General features: G+C 33.8%; 1 protein-coding gene across 1 annotated transcript in view; it reads left to right on the forward strand.

Moving 5' to 3' along the window:
- Positions 1-21,413, forward strand: part of mtRNApol (mitochondrial RNA polymerase) — a 30,038-nt gene extending 8,625 nt beyond the window's left edge. Inside the window, exons 6-13 of the mRNA XM_023159808.2 lie at positions 2,640-2,840; positions 2,899-3,113; positions 7,056-7,404; positions 12,038-12,209; positions 13,084-13,294; positions 15,460-15,631; positions 20,817-20,908; positions 20,965-21,413. Coding sequence (XP_023015576.2) covers positions 2,640-2,840; positions 2,899-3,113; positions 7,056-7,404; positions 12,038-12,209; positions 13,084-13,294; positions 15,460-15,631; positions 20,817-20,908; positions 20,965-21,094 — 1,542 coding nt within the window. The 3' untranslated portion in view covers positions 21,095-21,413. The remainder of the gene's footprint in view (positions 1-2,639; positions 2,841-2,898; positions 3,114-7,055; positions 7,405-12,037; positions 12,210-13,083; positions 13,295-15,459; positions 15,632-20,816; positions 20,909-20,964) is intronic.
- The last annotated feature ends 1,087 nt before the right edge of the window (positions 21,414-22,500 follow it).

Raw genomic sequence — 22,500 nt, forward strand, 5'->3', positions numbered from 1 at the left:
GGTGCGTTACAAAATTGTGAATCTATTGACACAATGGATATACTAACAAAGGTAATAAATGCATGTAAAGAAGGTTCTAGTTATGAGATAAAATTAAAACATCGCAAGGGGAATGATTGGATGACCTATGATCTATTGAACTTAATAAAAGAACGAGATGGTATATATAAAAAAATAAATGGAACAAATCCAAATTCTGAAAATATAAATAAATTGTGGATGGACTTTAAAGTGTTTAAAAATGAAGTTATCAATGAGATAAGGAAACAAAAATCAATTTATTTCAAAGCAGAATGGCAAAAAGCAGGTAACAATGCAAAAAAACAATGAAGAGTAATAAACTCGATAATAAATATGAAGAAGAAAAAATAAAGTGTATATTAAATTAGTAACAGATGATAGAACTGATCCTCAAGAGGTGGCAAATATGTTCAACAGGTATTTTACTAGCATAGGTCAATTAATTATTTCCAATATAGATATTAATATAGAAAGTGAGATTTTGAGGAACTATCGTGTGGCAACTCAGTATTCCTAAAGGAAACCAATGCTAAAGAGGTATATCTTCAATGAATTACCTGTTCATATATGTGAGTTGCCCGGCTATAGTTTATTCATCAATAGTTTATGTATGTATTGTATTTATTTATTAAGTAGGCAAGCCTAATATACAAAAAAAGAAAAATTACAAATTCATTAATATCTCACGACATTAACTATGTAAATATAGTAACATTTTAAAGTACCTTTCAAGGAAAACCAAATATACATACATATCTATAGATTATTAGGTTAGTTCACATTAGAAAATTTAAAAAAATTACAAATATCATAATGAGCTGTCACTAATATACTTCTTTAATGATGACTTAAATTGGTTTATTGAATTAGATTCTTTTACAAATTGTGGTAGTTTATTAAATTCGTTTAAGCCTTTATATAATATACTATTAATTCCAAATTTAGTGTTAGTTTTATTAATGTAAAGATTGTAATTTCTTCTCGTATCGTAATCATGAACTTCATTATTTCTCAATAAGAATTTTTGAAAGTAATTGGGTAGCAATCCTTTATGCAGCTTAAATATAAAGATCATAGTCATATATAATATACGTTCTTCAACTGAAAACCAGTTTCGACACTGTAACATCGATTTAATTGCTGAGTAACGGCTACATCCCAATATTAATCGCATGCCCCGATTTTGAAGCTTTTGCAATTGCGCTATTTTATTTTTACCAAGTAGAAAAAGTAATGTTGTACAATAATCAAAATGAGGTTGTATTAGGCTTTTAAAAATAGTCAACCTAGCATACATAGACACTTTTTTACATATACGAGAGAGAATAAAAGTTTTTTAGATATTTTTATTACAAATAAAATCAGCATGACTATTTAGTTTTAAATTTTTATCAATTATAAAACCCAAATATTTTATTTCAGTCACAATTTCAATGCTAACATTATTAATTTTTATAACAGCATTTGCCCAAACAATTTGATCATACTTATAAGATGATGTCAAAATCATACTTTTTGTTTTATTGACATTTAGTTTCAGTTTATTAATAAATAAATATGTTTCAATGCTATTTAAAGACCTATTCATTTCAACAATTGCCTGATCCAAATTTTCATGTATACAATAAACCAATGTATCATCTGCAAAAAGATTTATACAGTGTGATCCAGATATGTGATTAATATCATTTAGGTAAATAATAAAAAGCAATGGACCTAACACACTACCCTGGGGTATGCCACTCTCAATTATAAGTTCATATGACAATTCTTTTCCAAATTTAGTTTTTTGTCTTTTGTTGAATAAGTAACTTTGAATCCAATCGAAAACAATCCCTGATATCCCATAATATTTTAATTTTTCATGTAGAATATTTCAGTCAATTGTTTCAAATGCCCTTTTAAGGTCGAGAAATGTCGCAACAATGTACTGATTTCTATCAATTGTATTTTTCCATTCACTTATCAAAAATTGTAGAGACGTTTCACATGAGTGTCTAGCTCTAAAACCTGATTGGTTGCCTATAAACAATTTATTGGTATTAAAGTACTGAATTAATTGGTTATATACAGACATTTCTAACACTTTTTCAAGAGTTGGTAGTATATTTATTGGTCTAAAATGTTCAGCTTTAATTGAGTTAATTTTCGGTACAGGAACAACAGTGGAAATCTTAAATTGATCTGGAAACACACTGGTTCTAAGTGATGTGTTAATTAAATTTAATATTGCGTACCCAGCCACATCAAAGCTTTTTTTTAAAGAACATCTGAGCCTCGAGGCACATGTCTGATACTTTGATACTATGAGCTTAATAGTGGTTTACTAGTTTTTGTGTTTCACTCGTCATGTTGAATGTTTGTGAATCCCGAGACCAGCATTTTTGCTGATTAGGGACAATAACAACATATTTTATATTTATAGTGTCTTAACTATGTTGAACTGTACACTGTTGTTATATTTTTAATAAAAAAATATTTTTTTTTGAACAGACCCCGTATATAGGATGTCACGTTCCTCTATGAGTTGCAATCATCTTTTCCTCATCGCACTGAAGGTTTTTTATTTTTACGAACTCTCTCACTTAATCAATTTATTTTCCATTGAATTGTTTTAGGTATTCAAAAATGGTGGTTCTTCCGAGCTGAATGTTCCCGAGGCACCAGAGAAACTGGAAGTTCCTACGGCACCCAAACATGAGATGAGTAAATTGGAAAAGTATCAACTCTTCAAAGAAAAGATACAATACAAAGTGAAAAAAGCTGAAATGTATTCTTTGTGGTGCGAATGTTTGTACCGATTGTCTTTGGCCAACCACGTAAGTTGAGAGCATTTTCGCACCATCGACATATCGTGGTAATTCAACTATTTTTCAGTTTCGCGATACTGTCTTTTGGCTTCCACATAATATGGATTTCAGGGGGAGAGTTTACCCAATTCCACCACATCTGAACCATCTGGGCTCCGACTTGGCGAGATCCCTCCTAATTTTTGCCGAAGCGAGGCCACTCGGTCCAGACGGTCTTGATTGGTTGAAAATTCATCTCGTCAATTTGACGGGGTTGAAGAAAAGGGAACCTATCCGTGAAAGGTATTTGTATGAATAAAAATCACAAACTACAATAAAAAGTCATTTAAACATAAAAGAAATCATAATATCTTTAAAAATGAATACATCTTTTGGTGAAGATCAAATTACTCCCAAAAACCTAAAAGAAATTGTTGATTTAATGAGTCTTCCTTCATCAATAATTATCGATAAATGTATTGATAAAAATATGCATTTGATAAAAGATTCAATTATCGTTCATTTGCTCTCTTAAACTTGTTTATGAAAATATTTGAAAAGATCTTGAAACCTCAAATGATTAATTTTATAAATACAGTAGAATCTCACAAATTCGGCACTTCAATCTGTTTAAAAAAAAAACTGTTTAAAATCTGTTTTTCCGTTAACCAGATGTCGCACCCCTACGAACGACAACCCTCAGAAGTCGAAACTTGTGCGAGCTAAAAATTAACGAGGTCTTACCTTTTAACGTGTGATTCCTAACACATAACAAATATTTTATAAAACAGCAAAAAGAAAATCATGGATGAGATTTTATATGGTTCATGATCCTTCAGACTAGGGCTTGAACCACCGACCAACACGGCAGTCAATTCGCATGAGTGAACAAAGCACCCACGTCAAACCGCCTGGCTACCGATAGATCGATACATCGAATAATCCGGCACCATCTGCCCGTGCCTCCCTCGCCCCTCTACGCGTAAGCGTTCCGTCGACCCTCTACGCCTATGCGCTCCGTCGCCCTGCTACGCCTATGCACTCCGTCGCCCCTCTACGCCTATACGCTCCGTCGCCCCTTTATGCTTTCGCGCTCCGTCTACGCCTATGCACTCCGTCGCCCCTCTACGCCTATGCGCTCCGTCGCCCCTCTACGACTATGCACTCCGTCGCCCCTCTACGCCTATGCGCTCCGTCGCCCCCTTACGCTTTTGCGCTCCGTCGCTCCTCTACGCCTACGCGCTCCGTAGCTCCTCTACGCCTACACGCTCCGTCGCTCCTCTACGCCTACGCGCTCCGTCGCCCCCTACGCATAGTCGCTTCTTCGCCCCTCTACGCCTATGCGCTTCGTCGCCCCTCTGCGCCTATGAGCTCCGTCTCCCTCTACGCCTATGCGCTCCTTCGCTGCGTCCTCGTCTAGCAGTCTAACCTCAAAACTTATCACGTGCATACGTATTTACTTGGTTTTTTTAATTAGAATAGTGTGTAGTTGAAAATGTCGAGTAAACAGAAACACAAGACACTATTTTATTTATTATGATTTTTTCTTTATAATCCAGTAATCCGAACACTCCAATAATCCGGCACCATCTGGTTTTTAATAGTGCCGGATAAGTGAGATTCTACTGTAATAATATTGAGTATTGATGTATTTCAATATGCATTCCAACTTACCAAATTCAAATACATGGTCATCGGTGACACCACTATTTTATGACATGACAAACATACAATTAACCTGGAAAGAAAAATATACTGATATGAAAAAAATTAAAAGTTGGTGTGACTAACCTCCTTGCCCTTAACGTTACAAAAACCAATATGTTATACTTCTTAGAAACATCGAACTGGATAAGGGTTACATAGAGAGCCATAACAACACTAAGTTCCTAGGGGTGTTCATTAATAATAATTTGAAATTTGAAGAGCATGCAATGAACTTGAATAAAAAATTGGCTTATGGTTGTTTTGCTGTAAAAGAACAATGAGATACATTTCTAAAGCAAAGGCATGTGATCCACGCAAATGACTTTTTGTTTTGCATAAGCTACATACTGTTGATCAGTTGATCTGATTATACACACATCGGAAAAGTCTAGGGATATTTTTATAACATACTAAATATAAAAATATATGCATGAGGTCGTTTAATTTCGATTAAATTGGTACACTCGACCACCCTGTAGATTTCTATGGGTCGAACAAAGCCTGCAAAAACGGTAACTAATCTTTTATCAAGTTTTTTACAAACTGTAGGTTTTCGGCTAAAATGAATAATCTGAAAGTGTCGAGTTTGTACATTCTATGCAGTTCTTGCTCAGCAATTAAACTGGAAATATTGTGCTTTAACATGGAACGCCATCACTTACCATTGGCTGAGATGAATAGAGCTGTAGGGCTTCTTATAGGTGGCATGCGACAAAATGATGTAGCTCTTCGTTTGGGGGTCTCCCAAAGTGTTATCAGTCGATTGTGGCGGCGTTTCCGTGAAACTGGCAGTCCAGCCGAACAACATCCAGGGCGAGGACGCGCTACAACTGCAGTTCAAGACCGATTTTTGGTCTTAACCGCAAGAAGACAACCGACAAGAAGACAAGAAGCACCTGAGTTGTTAACGTGTTGCAGCAGACGCACCAGGTAACCATTGTTTGTGATACTGTCAGAAATCGACTGCATGAAGCAGATCTCCACAACAGAAGGCCACTTAGATGTCCACCTTTGTCGAGAGGCAATCGCGGTAGAAGATTAGGGTGGTGTTGAGAACATCAAAACTGGGATGCAAATGATTGGGCCACAGTTTTGTTTACAGACGAATCCAGATTTGGATTTCATCCAGATTCTCGTCGAGTTAGACTGTGGAGACGACCTGGAAATAATGAACGTTTGAGACACGTCCAGGAAGTCCACACATACAGAGGTGGTACAGTGATGCTATGGGGCGGAATCATGATCGGCGGCAGAACCGATCTCGTTTTTCCAAATCGCTCCCTCACAGCTCGACAGTACCTCGACACCATTCTTCTACCTATCGTCCGTCCGTTTGTTGGTGCTGTTGGTGAAAACTTCCATCTAATGCACGATAATGCTCGTCCACATGTCGCGCGTCTAGTGACTGACTGGCTCACCAACGAAGGAGTTGATGTATTGCCATGGCCAGCACAATCACCGGACCTGAATCCCATCGAGCATGTGTGGGACATGCTTCAACGAAGAATTAATCCGCATATGGGGAACATTCACACAACGTTTCAATTGAGAGAGCTTTTAATTGCTGAATGGGCAAATGTACCTCAACAAGACATTGACAATCTCATTTTGTCGATGCACGATAGATGTAGGGCCGTAATAAACCAGCGTGGAGGCCGTACGTTGTACTGATTCCAATTTTTTTTGTATTATGATTTTTTTTCGGGGTGCCAAAGAAGAGCCATATTATTTTTAGGTTTGGTTATATGCGCACTCAGTATTTTTGACCGTTTAATAAAATTTATTGTAAGTTACATTCATTTAATAATCACCCGTCAAGTTTTTTTTTCCTAAAGCGATCTAAAAAAAAATTATTGCCATTTTTAAAAATATCCCTAGACTTTTCCGATGTGTGTAAAACATCTGAATAAATTCAATATAACTCACCGCTATCCTACCCGCAAGCAAAACAGTATTAACTTAACCAAACCGATCTCTACTTTAGTGAAGGACTCTGTTATTTATAATGGTTGCAAGATGTTCGATCAATTACCTGATTTGTTAAGAGAAATTAACACTTTAGATAATTTTGAAACGGCTGTTTAAATTTTGGAAGAATTTTATGCGGATACCTTTTAATTAAATTATTTTTTTTGCTAGCAATTTTAAACCAATTCTTTATACAAATGTGCCAGAACCCTTCGTTTTACTTGTTTTCTTGTTTCATATATGTTAACCGACTAATTGTATATAAAAAAGGGATATGATTCAGTTAACCATAACATTTCACTAGATATTTTATATAACTAAAGGAGTGAGAGGTCATTCTTACAATTAATTTTCAAATTCGAAAGTGGTGATGTGAAAGTTTACCCTTTTGGTGTCCTACAAGGTTCGGGTTTGGCTCCAATGTTCTATTTGCTCTATGTTGATAATATCAAAAATATAGGTTTGATGGGTGATCAATTTCAAAATCGGACTATGTAAGATCTATTCGAGAATCAATAAATACTAAACTTTGCTCTGAATCAATTATAAACTTTTTTTTTTCATTAACAGATTGAACTACGCCAACAAGAACATCGATTCGATCCTCGAGTCGGCCGACAATCCGTTATCTGGATCACGTTGGTGGCTTAATTCGGATGATCCATGGCAAACGCTGGCCTGTTGCATGGAAATCGCCGAGGCGGTTCGGTCTCCGGATCCGGAAAAGTACATGACCCACTTCGCCATCCATCAGGACGGCAGCTGCAACGGTCTTCAACATTACGCCGCTTTGGGCAGAGACACGGCCGGCGCTCACAGCGTCAATCTGACGCGTTCGGACACTCCTCAAGACGTTTACAGCACGGTGGTGAACTTGGTCGAGGAACAGAGGGCTGAAGATGCAGAGGATGGACACGAGGTAAGTGTTGATTTTCATGTAGAAATCTAGAGTATGGTGTTTGAGGAGGTTATTTTTGGTCCTCTTCAGGGAAACCTTGTTTGAACATACGTTTTTGAACCACAAAAATATAATAATAGTAGGGGAGCCCACGATGCAAAATGGGGATTTACTCGAGCGTCATTGAGACATATTAGGTTGCAAAGCTTAGATGATAAGAAGAAGAAAATGTTATATAATATATACCTTTTCATCGGTGGGGGAAGCTGCTATAGATTATTAAATATGTAAAAAAAACCTACGTATTTTTAATAATGTTGGTATGTTAACCTGATCGTTTGCATGATGTGGGTGGTTGTACGTAAGGGTTAGAAGTGAAAAGAAAAAAATTTAATGGAGCGCGTCAGATTTTCGTGAAAAGAAAAACATTTAATCGAGCGCGTCAGATTTTCAAAGGGGGTGTTGAGGGCCACAAAAAAAGCTCTCATTCAATAATCTGACGATTTCGATCTGACGTAAACTCGCGGCCATTATTATAATGTGCAAAAAAAATTCGCCATTTTGAAATACTCAAGCGCGTCAGATTAAGATATATATGGTTCATCTTTATGTTTTAGACGTGCTGTCTCATAATCTGACGATTATCTAGAGGGATTCGCTTAATCTGACAAAAACAATGTTAAATTTTTTTTTTTTAATTCATTGAACTCAATTAATTGAAAAGTTCAGGAAATAGCATGCGAATAAATAAGTGTATGTTTTTTAAGTAGAATACTTGTATAAAAACATCTATAAAACTTGTAAACGACAATATCAGGAGTCACTATTGGAGGCTAAAAAAGCACATTACCACAGTATATTAAGTAAAACAGATAATTACAGCAAAACTGTGTGGCAAATCATTAACTCCAAAACAGGTCGAAAAAACAAAATCTTAAATGAACCAGAAAATCTAACAGCTAACCAGATGAATGACTTCTTCATCAATAACATAAAAACAACTCTACTGCACTACCCCAAATCTGATGTTGACTATTGCTTTTATGGATAAAAAAATGAACACAAATAAGTCGATGTTCTTTAGGCCTATAACTACAGATGAGGTGAGAATAATCATAACCAAGTTTGAAAATAAAAAAACGGAAGATATAAACGGTGTGAAAGCTACTTCCCTCAGCAATTAAAAATTGGTAGAATCCTGCCAATTCATAAAAAAGGTGTTACATCTGAACCAAAAAATTTTCGACAGATAGCAATACTGCCAACTTTTTCAAAGATTTTCGAACACATAATTTACGAACAACTAGTAAAATACTTTGATATAAATAATCTTCTGAGTCTTCATCAATTTGGATTTCGGAAAGGAAAATCGACGTCTGATGCAATAAACTTTCTCACAAATAGTATAAAAGACGCCTTTGATAATCAAGAAAAATATGTGAGCGTTTTTACAGATCTTACTTCAGCATTCGACTCGGTAAATCACTCGATTTTATTGGCCAAATTAGATTTCTACGGAGTGAGAGGTGTCTGCCTGGACATGATGAAGTCATGCCTTAACGAAAGATATCAAATTGTTGAGCTAGGAAATACCAAAAGTGAAAAAAGAAAAATATTAAGAGGAGTGCCACAAGGGTCCATATTGGGGCCACTTCTGTTTTTAAATATCAACGACCTACCTCACGTGCTGAACTCGTCAGGCATAGAAACTATATTGTATGCAGATGATGCAACCTTGGGCAAAAAAATATATAAAATAGATGATCCTCATATGATCCATACTGAAATATTAGAGAAAGCTCGATCATGGTTCACACCAAATGACTTGATTCTCAATGAACAAAAAACAGAAACTCTAACTTTTGAAACAATTTGCTTAAATCGAGATAACAAAAATTCTACCAAATTTTTGGGAGTACAAATAGATTCCAACCTGAAATGGATAGACCACATAAATAACATGTGTAGTAAACTTAGTAAGACGGTTTTTGCTATCAGAAGAATAAAAAAAATAGTAAATCAAAGTGCGGCATTTGCAACATATCATTCTCTTTTTCATTCAGTGCTTAGGTATGGTATAATCAATTGGAATAATGCGTCAAAGGTACATCTTAATAGAATATTTGACATTCAAAAATCTGCACTAAGAAGCATAATCGCTGCCAATTATGATGTAGAGTGTCGACCAATATTTGTAAAACTTAAAATAATGACCCTATATTCAGTTATTGTCTATGAAAATCTGCTTCTTGTTCAACAAAACTTGTTGAATGAAGTTGCTCACAAGGATATACACCAACATGATACAAGAAATAAATCAAACCTTGTTCCTACATCTAATAGGTTGAAAAGAACAGATAATCTAGGAATTAGGCTATACAATGCCTTATCTGCCGAATTTCGTAACTTGCCATTTAGAAGATTCAAAATCTTATTGAAGAAAATATTAACCAAACATCCTTTATAAGAAATTGATCAATTTTTCGAATTCATCCAAGAAGAAAGAGACACTTTTGTGGTCACCTCCCGAACTTTTACTCAACTTTGAATATATATAATACGTTAGCTATGTGTTTATAATTTGTAAAAGCTCATGGCTTTACATTTTAGTCAAGTCTTATAAGATTGGAATTTTATCTTGTTAACAATTTTTTTTTGTAAATCTAATTTATCTACAAGCATTTTTTTAAAACTATATTGACAAATCTTACCCTCTCAAACCTATTTTAGAAATTGTATTGACGTGTCTAAAAACTGTGTGTTTCTTGAGACTAATAAATATTATTATTATTATTATTATTTATAAGAAACTAATTTTTTTTAAATGCTCAAACAAAATTAATTTTTTATAATCAATTGATTAAGTAAGTAATGCACTTAATAACAACCTACAAGTAGATACTGTCTACACAGATTTCTCGAAGGCGTTCGACAAGTTGGATCATAACATTCTTATCAATAAACTTCACCAATATGGATTCGACTCCCAACTCTTAAACCTTTTCCGCTCATACTTAACTGAACCTATCCTATTCGTAGATTATAGGGATCACAAGTCGTTCCAATTTATTGCAAACAGTGGTGCCCCTCAAGGAAGCAATTTAGCACCTCTTTTATTCTCACTCTTCATTAACGACATAGGAAATAATCTCTCTAGCAATTTCTTACTCTTTGCAGATGATTTGAAAAGTTTTCGGCCCATTACATCACAGGAGGACTGCTTAATCTTACAAAAAGACCTTGACTTTTTGTACATTTGGTGTACCGAAAATAATCTTCCCCTCAATACAAACAAATGTAAATACCCAAAATACACCCTTAAACATAATGTTATTTCTCATGATTACTGCATAAATAACGTACCTCTTCGATTAAAGACTCATCAAAGGGATCTTGGTGTCACATTTGACCCTAAACTGAGTTTCTCCATTCACTATGACACAATAACATGCTCAGCCAAACGGATGCTAGGGCTCATTTATCGTAACTGTAAGAACTTTCGTAGCAGAGACATTTTTTTAACTCTTTTCAATGCATACGTCAAATTTCGGCTGGAATATTCCTCCCATATATGATCACCCATATACAATGTCCACATAAACAAAATCGAGTCTATACAAAGAGGCTTCATGAAATATATTACTTACAAGCTAGAAGGATTTTACCCTGAACAAGGCATCGACAACAGAATACTACTGAATAAATTTAATCTATAATCCCTTCAACTACCCGAACTACTCTCCCACTTCAACTTTCATGTTCCACGAATCAATTCTAGAAATGAACTGACTTTATCTACCAAATTCTAGAACAAACATATTACTCAAGTCACCAGTTGTTGCAATGAGCAAACTTTACAATCAACTCTGTGAAAATCTCGACATTTATTATGAACCTATTGGTCAAGTTAAGAACCACGTTAAAAAACTTTTACACTCTAGTCAAAATACATGAGCCCAAATTGAAAGTTATTCTACCATGTGAGCTTATTACTAATACTGTATTACTGCTGATTTTTTTTGTAATACACTTGAACTATGTTTTTATTTGTTAGCTCTTTATCTGACTTATGTTTTTTTTCAATTACTCTCCTAGCTTGCTGCACACAGGTTTTCCACCTAATTTTTTGCTTAACTCTCCTAAATGTTTACTTTATTTTGTTTACTCTCTTCAGGTGTTTCTAGTTGATAAATTAGTATTGTATTCATGTATATGTGTATGTATGTATGTATATATGTATGTGTATTGTGTGTATATATGCAGATATAAAACTGTAACATGCTTGTTAATAATATTAATATGTCCTGTTATTGGGATTTATTCCTGTTTAGACATTGACCATTTTTTTTTTATTAATTAATGAAGAAAAGAGAAATGAAACTTTCTATGTTTCTAATAACTTTTATTTGTAACTAACGTTACTGCAGTTTCATCCTATAAGGACATTTTCAAACCCGTGCATCGATTTTTCAAAGGTAAGTTCACAATGACCAATCTGCTGATCTATCAGAAGGACATATTGCTAGTGCTTTATCTTGTAATGATATTCATATATGTCCATATGAAGGTTTTTTCTCAAATTCAAATCCTCAAATAGTATTATGTTAATAAGAAACAATTCGCATAGCACTACGTTCAATGATGTAAATTACAGATTGCCAAAATCCTGGAAGGATTCATAAAACGGAAAGTAATAAAGCAGACTGTGATGACGACGGTTTATGGTGTGACGAAATACGGAGCGAAGCTTCAAATTATCCGTCAGTTGAAAGATATTCCAGAATTCCCCAAGCAGTTAATATGGCCGGCAAGTACTTATCTCACAGGTGAGAATATTGCTATTTTTCCCGCTAATGAATAAGAGAAATAGTTCAAAAATCATTTGTTTTGTCCGTTTTTATGAGCCTACTTTAAATTATAATATCTCAGTCAATCGAAATAGGCCAACATAAAACTAGTTGATTAATTACGTCTGCAAAAAATGTTTTTCATCAGTTCGGACTTCCATTGTCTAATATAATATAAATTGATTTGAAATCCCTGAAAAAAATTAAAAAGATTAAACGAAAATAACAATTTTATTAAACAAAAAACCGAAATTACAAAGAAATAACATACAAGCAACATCCAAAAAAATAAAAAAAAATTGAACTATTAACACGAGCTGACAGTTGAAAAATTATTATTAACAAGAAATGAAAATTAAAAATTGAATGATTCCAAACCAAGTTACTTCACGACGTTTCGATTGTTAGTATGAACAATCGTCCACGAATGATGACTGGACTATTCCTCCGAGATCTGACTATTTATAGGTCATTCGAGTGCTTTCACCTATCCCCTCTTCCCTCTCTCCGCTTCATTGGTTTTAGCGGGAGATGACCGTTTGGCGGGAGTTGGTCGTGTTCCGCTTGATTAGAGGTTTCCATATGTTACGTATCTCTACGCTACCTTGGCTAAATGCGTTGTTGGAAAACATATACGCGGCTTCTTTGAATTTTCTTCTAAACTGTTGAACTGTTGAAATATATTCATGATGGAAATTGAAAAATTCCTTTTTGTTGAGTTAAAATTATGTACTTATATAAAATTGTATTATTTATATAAATTTTGTTGATTATATTATATTTTGAGTTAGCTAACCTGTATATTAGGGAATCCTAATTCAATAAATAAATTCAAAATGAATTCAAATTCCAGCTCTCACCTTTGAATCATTAAGAACTATGTTTACATCGACGAGGGAAATTCAAGATTGGTTCACGGAATCTGCGAAGCTCATTTCCAGTGTGGGAGGACAGTACGTTGAATGGGTAACGCCTCTGGGTCTCCCCATTGTGCAACCTTATGCGATACATAAGAAATATTCTGTTGGACCAGCTTACGAAACATACTTTGATGATAAATTTGAGTAAGCTTTTTATTTTTATTTACAGTCAGATTTAATATACATCTCACGATGACCAAACAGCGGGGTTAAATGAATATTTCGGGGGGGGCACATTTTTTTTACAGAAGTTGTAGGTACTAGGAACAAATTTTTTGAGGTATAATGAAGAGTACATTGCACAGGCTGTTGACAAAACTAAAGCAATATGGAATATTATCAAGTCTGGAACAGCACCGAATATTACAAAAATCAACAAATCTAAACTCATGGCTGATGAGTTAAACGACTATTTTTACTTTTTACTCCTACAAACACAATATTGAATTGTAATTAAAAGTAAGAGAGATAAAACTACAGTAACAAAATAACTACTAACTAAAATAAAACAAAACAGTAAATATAAAAGGAAACAAAAAAGAAATCAAATAAATTATCACAATTTTTAAAATGTATACAAGTACCTATAAATTAAGTTACCCAATACCTAGAAATTAATCCGGCTGTGAGAAAAAGTAGGCCCTTATCTCTTTGGCATTTGTTTTAGTAAAAAGATCCACGGTGCTATTTTCAGTTAAAATGTTGCAATGATTTAGCATACGGGTGATTGGCGAGTTATCAGAAAGGCCGATAAAGAATATTCTCTTGTCCTGTCTACGCAGGTTTACCTTAGGCACCAACAATTTTACATAGTTGACCAGAGATGATCCCTTGTACTTTACATTATTAATTATATAGTATACAAAAAGAACATCCTGTAATGCACGTCTGCTCTGTAAAGTAACAATGTTAAATTCCTTGAGCATGCTTCTGTAAGACACCATAACGGGATAGCAGCCATAAATTTTGACATAAAGATATCTAAGAAATCTTTTTTGAACTTTTTCAATCAAATCTGCGTTGGTCTCTCCCTGTGGTGACCAAATAACAGAAGCATACTCAAGATGAGGTCTAACTAGAGCATTAAATAACTTTACAATACACCCAACATCTCTAAAGTTTTTTGTATTTCCAATAACAAAACCAAGAATCTTATAGGCTTTGTTGACAATATATTCATAGTGAGTGTTGAATTTGAGGTTACTTTGAAATTAAACACCTAAGTCCTTACACTCAGACTTACGCATAAGTGGAACATTTTCTACTTTGTAAGAAGCAGAAATATAGTTAATTTTCCTTGTGAATGTTATAACTGAGCACTTATCGATATTTAAGAACATTTTGTTACTTTCAAACCACCTGCAAACTGAATCAAGATCTTCCTGCAATTTCATGCAGTCTTCTAGGCACGTTATTAGCTTAAACAGCTTAAAATCATCTGCGAATATAAGGCAAAATGAGTGTAAAATGCAGTGAACTAGGTCATTGATGAAAATTATGAAAAGAAGTGGGCCCAAGTTGCTACCCTGTGGCACCCCAGATGTTACAGAGAACCTGTCAAATAATGACTGCCCCACCCTGACTTGCTGCAATGGTAGGATCAGAAACAGCAAGTAAAATAGGAAAAATCAATGTTCCCGCTATTGAAAAGCTGAGAAATAATAATATAGATAATGTCCGATCAATTCTATGCGGACTTGCATATAGAGATAGCTGCAAAAGGCTTTTCGTCAACATAGAATCCTCACCATTCGCAGTGCATATATATATATATATATATATATATATATATATATATATATATATATATATATATATATATATATATATATATAGTTGTCTAAAATATGTTCACGCAAATCCAGAGATGTTCTCAAAAAATCTACTCAATCATTCCTATGATACCAGAAATAAAGATTTACTGCAAGTTCCTCTTCATCGATTGAAGAAAACACAGCAAGGATGCGATTATTGGGGCGCAAAATTATATAATAAAATTCCAGACTTTGCAAAAAAGAAACACTCGAATGAATTCTCCATCTGGCTGAAAAATGTCCTAATAGAAAAATGTTTCTATTCAATAGAAGATTTTATAAATGAATAATACATGTACTACATCTCTTGGAGGTTTACATGTGCATGATAATTTTGTATATATTTATTTTATTTTGATCTGTGCATCTCTGTGTATATGTATTTTAATTTTAATACTATGGAAATAACGACGTTGTAATGTTTCATTTACAATGAATAAATTGATTGATTGATTGATTGATATATATGTATGTATATGTATTTATGTTTTACAGTAAGCCCAAAACGATAAAGCAGAAAAACGCCTTTCCTCCGAATTTCATCCACTCTCTGGACTCTAGTCACATGATGCTCACATCCATCCATTGCGAACGGGCTGGTATAACGTTCGTGTCGGTACACGATTGTTATTGGACCCATCCATCTACTGTAAATATTATGAATAAGGTAAGTCTTTTTGAAGAAATCAGTTTCCTGTTATATTATTTCATTTATTTTGTCATTTGTAATTAAATATGTAAAAATAAGTAGCTCCTGGTACATTCCACTTCAAAAAATTATTCAGTTTATTTCCGTTATTTCCCAAATGAAACAATACTTCTGAAATTATCTTCAACCATTCAATATACTTCTGTAGCCACTGTTCTTGGTATTTCGGCTAAACAGTTGAGCAACACTCGCAATTAGAAACAACAATCTCGCCTAAAAACTGCAGACAACAATCTCGTATAGAATTGCTTCTAGACATCTGACAACACTGGGTCTAGAGACAGCAGGCAACACTGACGTCTAGAAACAATAGAAAACACTATTTCGAAATACCAGTAGCCATGCATACAATGACATATTAGCAAAATGTGCTATTTTACAATACAACTGCTGTCCTGTTCTTAATTATGTTGCTTATGTCTCTGTTAATACTCCTGTCATCAGTTTGTATCTCCATTCACCTTCAGCGTTTGTCTATTATCATCTAGAAAATTACTAGAAAGTTTTGAATCATAATGAACTAATAATTTTGGGTCATGGTTTTTGTAGCAATATTGAAAAATATGTATCCATGCATGACTTCGAAACTAACTCTATTTTGTTTTTCATCTAATGTAGTGAAAAGTTTTATAGACTTGTTAGAATCTCACAATAAAGTGCTGTTGATTATAATCATCTAGTTTGTTAGAACTAGTTGAAGGATGTTTCTTGGTGCATTTCATCAGATCGGACTTCCATTGTCTAATATGATATAAATTGATTTGAAATACCTGAAAGAATCTGTTAGAAATTAAAAAAGAGATTAGCTGAAAAATAACTATTATATTAAGCAAATAAACTGAAATTACAGTGAAATGAAATACAAGCAACAACCAAAAAACAATTAAAAAATTATTAAAAAGAAATGAAAATTTAAAAAAGATTCCAAACCAAGTTACTTCGATTGTTAGTATCTACAATCGTCTTCGGGTGATAACTGGTCTTATTTCTCCGAGATATACCTATTTATAGGTCATTCGAGTGCTTTCACCTGTCCCCTATTCCCTCTCTTCGCTTCATCGGTTTTAGCGGAAGCTGACCGTTTGGCGGGAGTTGGTCGTGTTCCGCTTGATTAGAGGTTTCCATATGTTGCGTATCTCTACGCTCTCTTGGCTAAATGCGTTGTTGGACAACATATATGCGGCTTTTTTGAATTTTCTCCTAAACCAGTGTTCTTCCTTGTGGATGATTTCAGCTTGAGCTCACTTGATGTCATGTTGAGAAGTCCAAACGTATTCTGCTATCCCTGATTTGCTGGTTTCTCCTCGCTGTGTGTGCTTCTTATGCTCGGCAATGAGAACTTTCAATTACCGATGTATGATTCTCCGCACTCGCAGGGTATCCGGTAAATGCAATTCTTGGAATCGCAGTCCGTGTTTGTTGGCCTGGTTTTTGCGAGACTGCTACGGATAGTGTTCCCATATCTGAAGCAGGTTCTGATGTTATACTTGGACCCAATCCTTCTTACCCTTTCCGACAATCCCCTGATGTAGGGAAGTACAAGTACCGGTTGTGGCGGCTTCTCTTCCTTGTAAAGCGCTTGCTGTCTTCTAGCTAAAGCCTGTCCCACCATTACTTTGGAGTAACCATTTCGTTGAAGGTCATTTTTGATGATGCCCAGTTCCTTTTCGAGACATTCCTTTGTATTACAGAGTCCGAAAGAACGGCCTAGTAGAGTTTTAATGATGCCTCTCTTAGTCGATTGATGGTGGTTTGATTCCTGGTTCAGATATCGTCCTGTGTGAGTGGGTTTTCAATAAACAGACGTTTCCCATTTCGTGTCCGTCCTCTTCACCAATACGTCTAAGAATTGCAATTCGTTGTGGACTTTCTTCTCCATTGTGAAAGTGATTGAAGAACTTACGTTGTTGATGTGCTTCAGGAAGGTGTCTAGTTCTGCATTTCCATGCTTCCATACTATGAAGGTATCGTCAACGTATTTCAACCAGACTCGGGGCTATTTGTGGGCTTCTTCAATGGCCGAGTTTCAAACCACTCAATATATATGTTGGCTATAACCGGTGAAAGTGACGATCCCATTGGCAGTCCCTCATCTTGCATAAAGAATTCGTCCTTTAGTTGGAAGTTGCAGTTTTGTACACAGCATCCTAGTAATTCCATCATTACTTGTATCGGTAAGTTTGTTCTATCTTTCAGGTCCCCATCTTTGGATATCTTCCTATTTTTTTTTATTTTACTAGGACAATCCCAATTTACAAAATATAAAATAGTTAACAAACCTATTTTACAATAAATATAACTTATAATAAATTTAAGTATAAAGATATATAATAAATTTGAGTATAAATATATATATATATATATATATATATATATATATATATATATATATATATATATACACATATACATATACACACACATATTAAATACAGTCTAGAATAATGGTGGAATATTTTTTTAATTTAATTGAAGGGGTTATATTTTTAGGAGTGATTAATTTTTTTGGGAAAGAAAGTTTTTGGCTTTCTACTACTCCATCTGATACAAAAAAAAGGGATGAGAGAATCTTCCAAAGAAAGGAAGGAAGTAATCAATTTGAAATTGATTACTTCCTTCCTTTCTTTGGAAGATTCTCTCATCCCTTTTTTTTGTATAAGTTTTTTTTAATTATAATACAAAATTAAATTATGTTTGAATTCTGCTATACTTCTTGACTCCTTTAATGAATCCTTTAAAAAATACACTTTTTACATTATATGAGGTACTCTATATAATAAATAAAATGAAAAATAAAACTAGTGCTGACCATTATGAACTAAATATCTTTTTAATAAAAATAATCAAAAATATCATAATCTCACCCTTAACAAAGTTGATAAATGAAGCAATAAAATCAGGAATTTTTCCTGATTGCCTTAAAATTACTAAAGTGATCCCAATACCGAAAGAAAAAAATGCCGAAGAATTATGTAAACTGAGACCCATCTCAATACTTCCCGTAATCGGCAAAATATTTGAAGCAGCTCTGAAATTGCAGTTAGTAGAACACCTTGAGGTACATAACATCATTCCAGATTACCAATACGGTTTTCGGAACGGAAAATCAACCACGGACGCTGTAATGCAGCTGGTAGATAAAATCGTTGTAGGATTTCAGAAATGTGTCCACACAGGAACAGTGTTCTGCGATCTTCAGGCGGCATTCGATTGTGTGTCACATGAAATTCTGCTTAAAAAATTGGAGAGGTTCGAATTTGAGGAAAACTCAATTAACCTTGTTAGATCATACCTATCGGAACATAGACAATACGTTTTTTTGAATAATAAGGCATCTGATACCAAAGAAATAAATAACGGAGTCTACCAAGGTTCGGTTTTGGGACCAGTTCTATACTTGATTTATGTGATTGATTTCAAAACTGAAGATGACTCTGAGATTACGCAATTTGCTGACGACACGTCATCAACGCTCCAAAACACAAATTACGAGGCTATAGTTAAAGAAATGAAAGTAGCAGAATCGAATGCTAATAGATGGCTGACAAATAATAAATTGAAATTGAATACAAATAAAACGCAACATTACTTTTTTACACACAAACAACTGCCTATAGACCAAAATGAATCGATTAAATTTCTTGGATTCCAAATGGATCCAAAGCTCTCTTGGGAAAAACATGTAGATTTTATTTGCAAAAAATTGGCAACGAGCATTTATATTATAAGAAGTTTAATGGGCATCTCATCTATTGAAACCATTATCACTGCTTATCATTCACTTTTTATGTCCCATGTATCTTATGGTCTAGTACTCTGGGGGCACTCGCCTCATGCAAAAAGAGTGTTTGGACTGCAAAGAAAAGTTTTGCGAGTTATCTTCAAACTGGGATATCAAGAAGACGTTAAAACAACATTTATTAATAATAAATTATTTACATTACCTTCTCTTTACGTCTATTCATGTATAAATTATGTAAAAAAAAATCCTCACTTATACCTGAATCAAAACGATTTTCATTCACATAACACCAGACAAGCACAACAGATTAAAATTGAATTTACAAGACTAAATCACTGCCGTTTTTCGAAAAATTATTATGGTCCTATTTTATTTAACAAACTACCAGAAGATATAAAAAACTTAAATACAGCCTCGTTTACAAATTATATGAGGAATATCTGCCTGGAAAACGCTTTTTATAGTATCGACGAATTTTTATCATTTGACTTCAACACCAACTAATATTTTGAATTTACAATATACGTAGACAGTGATATTTATATTGAAATTGTTCACATCTCATTTCCTTATTTGTTTAATTTTTATTTATTCATTTAGTGTTTTTATGATATTCTTATGGTATATGATATTTGACAAAACCTTATAATACTATTGTAATTTTTTATGGCGAATAAAGGATATTCTATTCTATTCTATTCTGCCTGTTTACATATAAATGATTCTGGCCTCTAGTTATTGTATGTGCTTCTTCGATAGAGACGTTGGTGTAGAGGTTTTCCACGTCGAAACTGATCAGTTGATCTTGCTTTTTGACTTCGATTGCCCCCAGTAGTTCAACAAAATGCCTTGAATTTTTCACAAAGGATGATGTTTTAACTTGTAGTGGTTTAATTATTGGTAGTATAAATCTGGACAAGTTCTGAGTGGCTGAATCTCTGGAGCTAATAATCGGTCTGAGCGGAACATCTCTCTTGAGGATTTTGGGTAGTCATCTCATGTCAATAGTTTAATTATCTTTTTGATTTTTTGGTTGTTGCTTGTATTTTATTTCATTGTATTTTCAGTTTTTTGCTTAAAATAATTGTTATTTCTCAGTTAACCTCTTTTTTAATTTCTTACAGATTCTTTCAGGTATTTCAAATCAATTTATATCATATTAGTTAGGCGTGCGCAGCGTTATAGAACAGTGCTTTCAAAAAAATTGTTCTACAGCGCCATCTAGTGGCGAGTTACAGAAAAATTGGTAGCCTAAAAACCTTCTTTATGAAAAATTACTTATACATGTCAAGTCCGAACTAAGGAAATGCACATAATCATCTCGTGTAAAAACGATTATTTGCTGAGATAATAAACTTATATTCACTAACTAATTCATGAGGATAATAATTTTCCTTTCAGATATGCCGAGAACAGTTCGTTCGTTTGCATTCCCATCCGATTTTGGAAAATTTATCGGAATTCCTATACGAAAAATATAGTTTGAACGAAAGGTGAGAAACTTTTGATTGTATAGCGAATTTCACTTCAATTAATTCGACTTTTTTAGGGATGTTGAGGAAAAAAGAAATGCAAAGGAAATAGCGAAAAAGAAACTGAATAAATGCCTTCGAAACTTACCAAATAGAGGAACTTTCGACATCAACGAAGTTCTTGAATCGGTATATTTTTTTAGCTGATTTTGCCCAGAGGGCTCAATGTACGGGAATAGTTTTTCAAAGGATGAGAGGGAATATGCCCAATTCAAAAATGTAACTCTTTCGAAAGTGACAGTTTTGTTATTTTGTTGAAAAGTATTCGTAATTTTTTTTTTCTTTTTTTTCTTTGAGTCGCGCAACAAACTGTTACTTAGGTGAAAAACAGGTTCGGGTATTGAGAACGTTTTGAGAGATCCTTACTCATAACTGAACGAAGATGAAACTGAGAACTGAATCCAAATGGTGCATTCGACAGTGATATGTATATAATAAGTACACAATAAAGATATTACCATGAAAATATTTCTTATATATTTTTCCTGTATCCCTTTTCCTAGCCTCAAACTTTTCATTTATACTTTGCACTCAGCACCAATTATTTACTAATGAACTATTTATCGGAACAGAATTTGCAAAAATGCAAATGAAAGTAACAGATGAAATTTATCAAGAGCATACAAGTTTTAATAAAACAATCTAACCTATGAGAGCACATGAACATCCTTTCAAATGAAAAGGGTCGATAGAAACTTCAAACAAACCAGGAATGTCAAGGCTGATTTATATGTCTTTATCTCTAGGATTATCAAAGTTGATTTATATGTCCTTGTCTCTACTTTGATCTGTCTTAAGGCATTTCAAGAGGGTCAATTTATACCAAGAAGGGTAATTAGCCATCTTGAATCTATACTAATTAAACTCTAAGCTGGGAGTGAACCAGAGAGTTTTTCTGAGGAATTCAATATTCCCATATAGCACCACAAATTAAATAAATCTGTGATAACTTTAAACATAATGGAAAAACTAATAGTGGTGGACACGTTTGTGCTGTAAATAGTTGTAAAAGTAACAGTTCAAAATCCAAAATAAGTTTTTTCATGTTTCCGAAGGACCAAGAGAGGTAAGAACATTCTCCACTAAGTTGATATCTGTTTTCATACAGCCTACCTATTATTTTTGTAAACATCAACACTGCTATTGTAGAAATACTTAATGCTTTCACAACATAATTTCTTCATTGTCTTAATTCCTTTAGGATATAATCTCTCAAATAATGCTTTTCGCAGGAGGTGCTGTGAGAGAAATATATTTTCCAAAGCCATTTACAAATTTATAGACCCATGTGTATGGCTTTCTATTTCATTGAGTAAAGAAATTTCAATTGTAACATGCACCAATAATATATTTTCCAATCAACAATATGGGATTTCATTCAAAAATTTAAATAATTAATCAAGGAGAATGTCAATTCTTATAATGAAGAACAAGCGATTCAACCGAAAGGTTAATTAGTACCTAATATACAAAATCACATTTATTTTAAGAGAGGTAGATCATAAAGTTTATACCAAAAAGTTGATTGTTGGACAATTTCTCCTTCATATTCC

This window comes from Leptinotarsa decemlineata, unplaced genomic scaffold (assembly GCF_025532065.1).
Source record: "Leptinotarsa decemlineata unplaced genomic scaffold, Ldec_3_MD MMD2_tig00000591_RagTag_RagTag, whole genome shotgun sequence".
NCBI lineage: Eukaryota > Metazoa > Arthropoda > Insecta > Coleoptera > Chrysomelidae > Leptinotarsa > Leptinotarsa decemlineata.